The 12215-nt window shown below is 38.7% G+C and overlaps 1 protein-coding gene across 1 annotated transcript in view; it reads left to right on the forward strand.

The window, feature by feature from the left end:
* si:ch1073-280e3.1 (complement factor B) overlaps positions 1–10311 on the forward strand; it is a 66950-nt gene extending 56639 nt beyond the window's left edge. Inside the window, exons 16-18 of the mRNA XM_056264628.1 lie at positions 6617–6749; positions 8048–8097; positions 9983–10311. Coding sequence (XP_056120603.1) covers positions 6617–6749; positions 8048–8097; positions 9983–10141 — 342 coding nt within the window. The 3' untranslated portion in view covers positions 10142–10311. The remainder of the gene's footprint in view (positions 1–6616; positions 6750–8047; positions 8098–9982) is intronic.
* Positions 10312–12215: the final 1904 nt, after the last annotated feature.

Consider the following 12215-nt stretch of genomic DNA (forward strand, 5'->3'; position numbering starts at 1 on the left):
TTGAACGATGTAAGCCTACTCTTATCTGTATGACCAAAAAATTACGGGGGGGATTAAAATAATTCAGCAGAAGCAGGGATGTTTAGACCAGAAGGAAATCCTAGTCCCCCCTGGCAAATCACACTTTACTTAAAACCATGTTTTTAAAAACTCTAGGTTGTAGGGAACAGACCTCTCTGCCATGCGCGCGCATGGTTTGGAGCACAATATCTGTCTCGCATGCACGCTCGCTCTAGATAGATTACGGGATATTTTAACTAATTTGCGGTATAACTAGTCGATCACGAGTGGCTCAACAGGTAGATCTATAGATAAACTATATCTTTTAGGAATTTGACCGACCGGGTTGACACTTCAGCGTGAGAAATCGGGGGTGTGGCGTGAGAGCGTGAGATTTGGGTCAATTGCGTGAGAGTTGGCAGCCCTGAAAAAAAAATAATATATATATATAGGCTATATATAATTAATTTTTTTACATAACTGCTTTTGAAATTACGATTGGTAGCCTATTATTATACAGATGCAAAGTCGTTCTGTTGGATACTATTTTTTTTCCTTAGTGTAAAATGGAAATGCATGATAATTGTATTTTATAAATATAAGCAAAAAAAACCTGTATGGTGTAACAGAGTTTTAGAGCTAGACAAATCTAAATAAATATAAAATATACAGCAGACCTTGTTTGTGCGGGATTTGAACCCGTGTCATCTTGATGATGAACCGTAAGTTCTACCGCTTGGCTATGAATTTACTCACTGAGAAATACCCAAACGTCTGTTTCTCACATGAGCGATTTTTTCATTTAGCCTGTGAGTGTAGGCCTATACTTTAGCCTTTTACAGTTTTAAAAGATTATATCTTATAAATGTTTGTTGTAGGCTTATTTGGAAATTACCATAACTTGTAGTATTTCATCCTTAGGCTACAGACATTAGCCCCACTTAAGTTTTGCTAAATGTCCCTTTGCGCCACCTGGCGGTCGTTTCGCGAACGACTTTGAAATGCGACTGGTTTATTTTGACCGTGGTGGATGGCTAAAAATGGTATGTGGATGGCTAAAAGGTGTGACTAAAAATGTGCTTTTGGCTTTCATTTATATTTTGATTGTTTGTATATATATACACACTACCGTTCAAAAGTTTGGGGTCGGTACGATTTTAAATACTTTTAAAAGAATTCTCTTCTGCTAACCATGGCTGCGCTTATTTGATTAAAAATACAACAAAAATCAGTTATAGTATTAAATATTATTCCAGTGTAAATCAGCTGTTTTCTGTGTGAATATACAATAAAGTGTAATTTATTCCTGTGATCAAAGCTGAATTTTCAGCATCACCAGTGTCAGTGTCTTCAGTGTCAAATGATCCTTCACAAATCAGTATAATATGAGGATTTGATGCTCAAGAAACATTTATTATTATTATCAATGTTGAAACAGTTGTTGGTCTGTCAGTTGTACAGTTTTTTTTTTTTTTTTTTTTTTTTTGGATTCTTTGATTAATAGGGTTAGGGTTAGAATCTTTTGTAACATTATAAATGTCTTTACTGTCACTTTCGATCAAATTAATTATTCCTTGATAAATAAAAGTATTGATTTCTTTCCTCCAAAAAATAAAAATAAAATTCTCACTGACCCCAAACTTTTGAACGGTAGTGTATATATATATATATATATATATATATATATATATATATATATATATATATATATATATGTGTGTGTGTGTGTGTATACATATTTATTTATTTATATATATATATTGTCCTTGCATTCTTTCTTGTGTGACACCACTGAATGAAAGGCTCATTAGTATGCAGTCTGCTCAGGTGAGAACTGCCTAATTATTCATGAGGGGGTTGGGCCGTTCCGCCCATCCGCATATTGCCTTTGCAAAAAAAAAATGTTTTTCACAATTTAAAACAATCTATTGTTTTATGTGAATGATTAGGCAGAATGATTTTCAGATCAATTCGAAGCAAAAACTCTAGGCGACAACATCCACTAGTCAAAAGTCTTGTGGACAGATATTTAGTATGTTATTTGTGGCCTTATATTAGAAACTTTATTTTTTAGTTTTTTCAATTACCACGCATAAACAATATTCTCTCAACAATACAAACATGTATTAACATGTTGTTCACATATTATGGTAGCCCTGTGTGTGCTATATAGAGTGTAATTTAACCTGTGCCATTAATATGTTTATAAGCAACTGAAAAAAGCAGAAATGTCAGAGCATGCCAAAACATCCCAAGGACCCTGAAAACACCTCAGACCCCAGAGGGTTAACATCTACTCTCGTGTAATGGAAATCATTACAGGAGTGGCATCAGTTTGCCTTCTGCTGCTATAGTCCATCTGCTTCAAGGTTCCACGTGTTGTGCGTTCAGAGAGGATCTTCTGCAGACCTTGGTTGTAACGAGTGGTTATTTGAGTTACTATTGCTTTTCTATCAGCTCAAACCAGTCAGGCCATTCACCTCTGACCTCTGGCATCAACAAAGCATTTTCACCCACAGAACTGCTGCTCACTAGATATATTCTCTCTCTGTAAACCCTAGAGATGGTTGTGCGAGAAAATCCCAGTAGATCAGCAGTTTCTGAAATACTGAGACCAGCCCGTCTGGCACCAACAGCCATGCCACGTTCAAAGTCGCAGCACCAGGTCAGCAGGAGATTATAGTGTCAGTGAGGTTAAAGGTGGGTTTAGGCATTCATATGGTGGAGCTTATAGTTTTAGTGAGGTTAGGAGCAGGTTAGGCATTTAACAGCTCTGAGACTGCTTGCCCGGTGCTGCCAGTCAGAAAATGCTGTCATGTATGGCTCTGCAGATGATGGGTCTCAGAGCGGCAGCACAGAATACAAAGTTTGCCAGTGACATAAACTTGTTTCGCAAAGTTTACTGCTTCATTATTCATAGATCTTTTTTTTTTCATGTTTCTATGGTATACTGGAAAACAATGATATGCAGTTTTAAGTTTTAAAGGCTTTTATTGCCAAAAACATTCAACATATGCAAAGAATATGTGTTGACCCTTCTTCTTCATAACCTCTGCAATTCTCTCTGGTGTGCTGGATATCATCTTATAGGCCAAAACCAGACTTATGATCCATTCTTACATTATTAGTGCTTGAAGTTGATCACAATTTGTGTACTTCTACTTGTCCAGTCACCTTTTGAGGATTGACCACAGGTTCTCTATGTGTTACGATCTCCCCTTTTTATGTCTAGGTGTTAAGGGAAAATGTAACAATGAGATGAGAGAGACCATGGGAAACTTCTCATCTCCAGCCCCAGCTCACGAATGAACACTGACAACCAGAGGTCAAACTGAAGCATAATTCATTAAAACAGGAAAAAAAGGGAACAAAAGCTTCAGGAGTGAGCAAGGCCAAAATAATAAACAAAAATATTCTAATTTGAATCTAATAAATTACCTATAACAAAAATAAAATGAAAAGAAAAACAGCAAAACTTCCCTGTCTCACTCAGAAAAACGGGAGAAAAAGATAAATTACAAAGAAAAACGGCACCCACCTCCCTACAGGCTTCCAAATAACTCAACTAATAAAAGACTTAACAACTTGAACTGTCAGCACAAAGAAGGTATACCAGAGCACGCTCTTAGCAAAAACTAGTGATGGCAAATTCAAAACACTGCTTCATGAAGCCTTTACGAATCTTTTGTTCCGAAACAATGGTGTTTTAAACTGCCAGAGTCAAGTGATTTCAGTAAACGAGGCTTCATTATGTCACAACTGTTTCGAAACACTTCGAAATTTCAATGGTTCACCGCTGGGGGCGAAGATATCTGTCAACCCATGAATCATGAGGAGTCACTGAGAACCAATGAACAAGTATCTGTTGGTTTTACCTGATCTCTGACCAGTTTGATACATTTGTAGACGTTTTAATTAGACATTAGTATAATTAAAATGAATAATGTTAGTTAAAAGTCTTATTGGCCTGTTTAGCTGAGCCATTCATAGAACAAACAAAACAAACAATTGATACAATTGATAGAAGAACATATTGACACTTGATAATCTTATTAGATGATTAGATGATTGCATTTGAAAGATTTTACTTTCAATAAAAAAATTGCAATTGATTAGTAAAAGGTTTTATGCATGTATGGCTCGGGTTTTTGTTGCATTTACACTGTTCTGACCACTAGGGGTCACCATAGAGACAGGTGTCGGATTGTTTCGAAGCCTCGACACAATTCGGCACATTTGCTTCAACTGTTTCAGTGTTTCACTAAGCCTCGATCTGCCCACCACTAGCAAAAACCAATCCAATACCTTCAATTCAATTAGCAGTTTATATGAACTGATTTAAAAAAAAAAAAAAAAAAAAAAAAACATTAGCAAATGATCTGGGGCAGAAGAGAAAAAGTCCACACGGGGAGGGGAAAAACCTCCAAATCTCTCTGCTTGCTGTGTGGCTTTAGGGTGCTTCTATTGCTGGCCCTCTTCTTGCAGGAACCAATGAATAGGGTAACAGATGACCATGAGTAAATGAGTTGCAGGTGTTTACAATCAACACCTGAAGAGCATCAGCATAGAGAGAAAATAGAGAGGGAAACCGCATAAGTAACAATACACAAAAATACATAGCAATGACCTTAACATATGCACAAGAGAAAAAAAATACGTCCTTGGACGTAACATATGGGATGAAGATCCAGGGAGTTGCCAGGATCTCTGAGCCACTTCATTATCACTTCTGCCTTGTGACATGCTGCGCCATCATGCTGGAAAATGCACAGATCATCACCAAATTGCTCCTGAGTCAATGGGAGAAGTTTCTCTTGCAGGATGTTTTGATACCATTCTTTATTAAGCAGCGTTTTTGGGCAGAATTGTTAGAGCGCCCACTCCCCTGGATGAAAAGCAACCCAACACATGGATGGCCTCAGGATGTTTCGCTGTTGGAACGGCATGGGACTCATAATAAATAATAATAATTTGTTACATTTATATAGCACTTTTCTGGGTACTCAAAGTGCTTTACATGGAAGGGGGAATCTCCTCAACCACCACCAATGTGCAGCATCCACCTGGATGATGCAACGGCAGCCATATTGCTCCAGAACACCCACCACACACCAGCTTATTGGTGAAGAGGAGACAGTGATGAAGCCAATCAGTATATGGGGATTATTAGGAGGCCATCATGGACAGAGGCCAAGGGGCAAATTTGGCCAGGATGCCGGGGTTACACCCCTACTCTTTTTCGAAGGACATCCAGGGATTTTTAATGACCACAGAAAGTTAGGGCCTCGGTTTAATGTCTCATCAGAAGGACGGTGCTCTTTGACAGTATAGTGTCCCCGTCACTATACTGGGGCGTCAGGATTCACACAGACCACAGGGAGAGCGCCCCCCGCTGGCCTCACTAACACCTCTTCCAGCAGCAACCTGGTTTTCTCAGGAGGTCTCCCATCCAGGTACTGACCAGGCTCAGCCCTGCTTAGCTTCAGTGGGCAACCAGTCTTGGGCTACAGGGTGATATGGCTGGTGACAATGCTGTCATGGTAGCGTTCACCTTTTGTTCTCCAGACAATCTATTTTCCAGATGTCCCAAACAGTTGAGAAAATAACTTTGCACTGTCTTCTGCCATCCAATCCTTGTACCTCCTACAGAATTTCAGTAAGTTCTTGATGTTTGTCATGGAGAGAAGTGGCTTCTTTGCTGTTCCTCTTGACACCAGGCAATTATCCAGAAGACTTGGCCTCAATGTGCGTGAAGATGCATCACACCCACCTACTGACAATACAGAACAAGCTCTGCACTGGTGGTGACACGATTCTGTAGCCATTTACTCTTTCTGGACCCTCTGGGACATCCTGAAACATTCTTCACTACAGTCCAACCTCTCTCTTTGAAGTTCTCGATGATCCGGTAAATGGTTATTTCAAGTGCAATATTCTTGGCAGCAATTTCCTTGCATGTGAGGCCATGTTGATGCAAAGCGATGATGGCTGCAAGTCTTTTTTTGGAGGCAACCATTGCTAACACAAGAACACAATGATTGGAAACACTTCTTTCCTTCCTTTAATGCAATAAGTTTGCTCTCATAATTCAATGAGAATGATAGAGTGATTTTACCAGAATTGTACTCGTTCACACTTTCTCATGAGCTATTTATATGATAAGTGAAATGATGTTAGATGCCAGGGCCAAAAAAAAATAACAAACATATTTTAGGGTTTTTGTGATAAAGTGAAGCTTTTTGCAGTTATTTAAAATGCATCTGATCCCTCCGCACAATAATCTAGAAAAAATGTGCATCAACACAGTAAAAACGGAAGCAGCAAAGTTCAGTTTTGCAGTGATTTGTTTGCACAGAATTTGTCACTGGTTAATCTTTTGGCCACAGCTGTACATAGACCAACAATTAAAACAGAAAGACTTGAAGTAAGAACACACCCTTTGTGAATAGGATGTAGGACTGAAGGACAGTGATAGACTTGTGTTCAATATAATGGAAATAAAACAAACAATAATTCACTTGTAATGTAATTTCATGTGATCCATTTGATTATTTAATCAGTGCATCCTATAATTTAGTCGATTATGTATATTATAATATGAAACTTTCTTCCACAGAGAAGTGAATGCTTAAAGAAAGCAAGATCCACCTTCCCTGCAAACAGCAGCGCATCTCTGTCAGAAGTGATCACAGACAGGTTCATGTGCACTGGAGGAACCGAGACAATCAGACATGAAATGACTTGCAAAGGTTTGATTGAAAAAAAATATATATATATATATACACTCACCGGCCACTTTTTTAGGTACCCCATGCTAGTAACGGGTTGGACCCCCTTTTGCCTTCAGAACTGCCTCAATTCTTCGTGGCATAGATTCAACAAGGTGCTGGAAGCATTCCTCAGGAACTTTGGTCCATATTGACATGATGGCATCACACAGTTGCCGCAGATTTGTCGGCTGCACATCCATGATGCGAATCTCCCGTTCCACCACATCCCAAAGATGCTCTATTGGGTTGAGATCTGGTGACTGTGGAGGCCATTTTAGTACAGTGAACTCATTGTTATGTTCAAGAAACCAATTTGAAATGATTAGAGCTTTGTGACATGGTGGAAGTAGCCATCAGAGGATGGGTACATGGTGGCCATAAAGGGATGGACATGGTCAGAAACAATGCTCAGGTAGGCCGTGGCATTTAAACGATGCCCAATTGGCACTAAGGGGCCTAAAGTGTGCCAGGAAAACATCCCCCACACCATTACACCACCACCACCAGCCTGCACACTGGTAACAAGGCATGATGGTTCCATGTTCTCATTCTGTTTACGCCAAATTCTGACTCTAACATCTGAATGTCTCAACAGAAATCGAGACTCATCAGACCAGGCAACATTTTTCCAGTCTTCAACTGTTCAATTTTGGTGAGCTCTTGCAAATTGTAGCCTCTTTTTCCTATTTGTAGTGGAGATGAGTGGTACCCGGTGGAGTCTTCTGCTGTTGTAGCCCATCCGCCTCAAGGTTGTGCGTGTTGTGGCTTCACAAATGCTTTACTGCATACCTCGGTTGTAACGAGTGGTTATTTCAGTCACTGTTGCCCTTCTATCAGCTCGAACCAGTCTGGCCATTCTCCTCTGACCTCTGGCATCAACAAGGCATTTCCGCCCACAGAACTGCCGCTCACTGGATGTTTTTTCTTTTTCGGACCATTCTCTGTAAACCCTAGAGATGGTTGTGCGTGAAAATCCCAGTAGATTAGCAGTTTCTGAAATACTCAGACCAGCCCTTCTGGCACCAACAATCATGCCACGTTCAAAGTCACTCAAATCAACTTTCTTCCCCATACTGATGCTCGGTTTGAACTGCAGGAGATTGTCTTGACCATGTCTACATGCCTAAATGCACTGAGTTGCCGCCATGTGATTGGCTGCTTAGAAATTAAGTGTTAACGAGCAGTTGGACAGGTGTACCTAATAAAGTGGCCGGTGAGTGTATATATATTCATATCTACACACTGAGCTGACACATAATGAGTGCAATTCTTTGCAGGGGATTCTGGAGGAGCTCTCTTTCTACGTAAGAGGATGCGATATTTTCAAGTGAGTGCTTTATAGTTTATTTTCAAATTTCTTTCACTTTGATAAAGAGAGAGCCCCCGAGGTGGAAGTTAAAGTGCACAGCAAAGAACAAAAATTATTCTGGTTTCTTTTCTCTTAATAATACTTTTACTTGAATCAAAGTAATGTAAGATAATATTACGTGTTTTTAAAGAATATGTCTTGATATCACTGGCAAATAAGAAATTTCTAGGATAAATTTCCACTTCATATTCCAATAATTCCAATATTCATATTACAATATAGACAATATTTATCACCAGGATAAGTTAATTAGAGAGATCAGTGTTCATAAGTGTGAATATGTACAGTAGTGTTTTAATGACCCTACAATTTCGTTTAAACCATCAAAAAAAAAAAATATATATATATATATATTTTTTTTTAAATACGAGGGAAGAGCAAATAACTAAACTTTGTTAAGGTATTTATCTGACTACTTTTTGGCAAAGAAGGCAAACTGCAGCTAAGGGTTTTATTTTGATATGCAAAAAAATGCATAGAAAAACAAAGCTCACGGGGAAAAGCTTACACTGACTTCAACATAATCAATTATTCATATTTCTTTGGTTCTCACTTGTTTTTGCATGCGACTTACTGTGTAACTACTAAAAAAGTATGTTCTATATAGTATGAATGTGTGTAGTATGAATGTAATCCAGACTGACTACATCCACCATGTTGTCATTATCATGTGACCCACCAGCGTCAGTTGCGTCGTTTTACTGCCACTCATATATCTTCTCCTGTGGCCTCAATCTCACCGAAAGTAGTCGGTCATCAGGGTACTTTTTGCCTAATCTTTTATGAGTACTGTGAATTCGGACATAGGCTACTTCTTTTGTCAAATACTATTTTTTTTGCCTACTATATAGAAGGGAAGTTTGCCATTTCGGATGCAACACTGGATTTTCTCGTCATTGGAGCTAAGTTGGCTATTACAGTTCAGTACAGGCGTCTTCTTAAAGCATATCTTTGTTTGTGTGACGGAGGTATTCCTGCCTCTGTTTTTACTCTTTTGCACATTTTCTAAGCTCTTCACGAGTTTCAGCTAGAAAAATACCATAATATGCACATACACACGATGAGCGCATTAAGTCCAGCAGCACACAGCATTGTTTTGAATGATCGGTAAGTTCAGTCACAAAAGCTGTTCCTTTTTGTTTTATCTTTAAGTTCGGCGTTAAAAATGACAGAGTGAACGCTAAGTGAACCAGGACTAAATGTATAATTGTTTTTTTTTTTGTCCAGACCAAAAGTTCCAAGAGAACCAAACTACAATTGTGAACAAACCCTAAAACTAAACAGGGGTGCGTTTCCTGAAAGCATCGTTAGCCAAGCATGGTCGCGAGTCTGTGTTTCCCGAATAATATGTGATATGTGGACTTAATAAATCCTTATCTTCAGCAAAATAAGCAAGCTGACATTCAGTGTATATATATATTTTATTTCTAATATATACAAATGTCATTTTCATCTTTTAGTTTGCCGAGATTTAAAGCGTCATTTTTGAAGAGTGAGCATGTACATGCTCTAGTACGTAAGAACTATGATTGAATCTGGAAATAACTAAGCAAAATAACTAAGAAAAATGGGACATAGTTCTCAGATGCCATGTCTGTAATTTATAGCAAAACTTTTAGCATTAATTCGATCTTAAACGTATTCATTAAAATAAGTTATTACTGAACAACAAATTTGCGACAATACGGTTTCGGGAAACAGTCGTGACTAGCTAGTTGATTTCTTCAACGATGCATCGTACTATGGTTAGTTAAGCAGCGAGTTACGTCATTGTTCGGGAAACACACCCCAGAGCAAAACTCTTGACTTCTCAAATCATTTGACTTCTGTTATTCTCCCACAGGTGGCAGTCATTAGCTGGGGCACTAAGCAGACATGTGACTCAAGGACAGCTGTCAGAGATAACAGGCCTCTCGACGCCCGGGACTTCCACATCAGTGTGTTCTCAGTGATGCCCTGGCTCAAACAACACCTTTACAAGGAGCTGGAGTTTCGTCCTTAGCATAGCGGAGCCGACTGAAACACAGGAATGCATAAGAAACTATGCCGATTTGACAGATTCCTGAATGTTTTCAGAGTGCATGGTCTATGAGTGAGCTGACATTGCAGACATGCTTTTGTCAAAGGATTGTATCAGTTCAAGATAATAAACAAAAACAGATTATTATCTAATTTATGATGACATTTTTTGTATTAGGTAAATGGTTGACAGGAGACAATACTAATCTAATGTTCTGTCAGGACCATTACCATCAAAGATGATTGACATTTATCATAGAGTTTGGGTTGGTGATATAGATCGTTTCCAGGCAAGAACTCCCTGTCCATCAATGCAGCGCAGAATGGGTAAGAGCAGGGATAAAAAACCCCTGTTAAACAGAACCCAAACAACAAAATGTATTACAGATATCATTAGTGCTATTGATAACAATAATGAAATGGCATTAAGATATGTCAGGACAGGTACTGACTGCAGACAAGAGGAAGAGCTGGGGATGATGGAGGGTAATAGTTTCTGAGCAACACAATGAAGCCACTGAAGAATAACTGAAAAAGTCACTTAAATGGAAATGCTGTGATAGGTGTTGTGTTCCTACAGATTTATCAAACTGACTTTAGGCCATGTTCAGTACAGCATAGAACCATACGACTCTTATTGTTTCTTTAGTGTACAGTATGCATACGAGTATTTATGTATGTAAAGAACACCTGAATGATTTATTTTGCAGTAAGTGCAATATTCAACAGAGCACACTGTACTGGGTATTTTATCCTACAATGCAACAGACTCAATATGGGCCGTCCATTTGCAATGTAATGAGCAACCCATAAGTAATATCATAAGCCATGATTTTAAATATCTCATCCTTTAATCTTTCTTTAAATCATCCTAGAGTTGGTAGATGTTTTACATAAAGTGGATTAATAGAAAATATTTAATTCGGAGATAACTGAACAACACTTGTTGAATTCAACATGCAACGTAACAAGGTCATGTGACAGTTATGTAGCATAACTAACACAGACAAAGGGGAAGATAACAAATCACAATGTCGTCCAACACAATGAATTGACAATGTATGCTATCAGAACATAGAACAACAAGAAGGGTAAACAGGGTAACAGGATTGGTGAGATTGAATGTTAAGTCAGCGGGACGATGGGGATTGGTGCCAGCCTCCGTCAACAGGAATCTAGAAGATGTGGTGGCAAACAAACTCTATCACTGAATAAGAGACAAACATTTCCAACTGTCTTTGATGAGGTTTATTTTCTTGCAAGAAAAGGTCAGCAGTCATACAGTCACACAGAGTGGCTGCAGAGTGTGACAGTGAGGGGAGGCTGATGTCGCTTTCAGCTGGCACATAAGCACTATTAGGCTACAACTTGTGCAATATTGATCATTTGTTGGTAGATGGCGCGATCCATTTTGTCTAGCAAAACTTTGTTAGCTAATGTTTGCTTGAATGTTGTGCGATTCAGTGCGAAAATGAATGGAAACACCTTAAAATGTCTCTAATCAATTCGATATACCAATTTGAACAGCATGTGACGTCATTACATACAGGTTTTTATTCACTTTAACGCCGTTGGATGGAAACACACTTTCACCAGCTTTATTCGCATGAGTTTTTTTTACCGAACTTCAGATAATTCGATTGACAAGTGGATGGAAACTTAGTGAGGGCATCCTTCCTCTATTATAGTTTTGACTCCCATCTTTCTAGGCCAATGATGGTATTTCAACGATGTGGAACATTCTTGGACTTGTTCATCATATTTACCCTGAGTGGAGGCCCTTCTGTCACCTACCAACACTCTTTACCATTCCAATACAATTCCATATTAGAATGAGGTTTGTGTGTGCTCTTTTACTGCCATATAATGGTCACACATCTTAAAGAAAATTTCTTCCACAAAGAAAAAAGAAAGAAAGAGAGAGACCCGTTGCCACACAGGGACTTCAAAAAGGTAAGACTGATCCAAGGAAATGCTTCAGTGGGAATTTCTGCACTCTGCAAAGTTTCACTGGCTCTTATTCGTTTTCACACATCAAAAAGCAAAGAAAAAATAGG

This window comes from Rhinichthys klamathensis, unplaced genomic scaffold (genome assembly GCF_029890125.1).
Source record: "Rhinichthys klamathensis goyatoka isolate OS25496 unplaced genomic scaffold, OSU_Roscu_1.1 h1tg000223l_1, whole genome shotgun sequence".
NCBI lineage: Eukaryota > Metazoa > Chordata > Actinopteri > Cypriniformes > Leuciscidae > Rhinichthys > Rhinichthys klamathensis.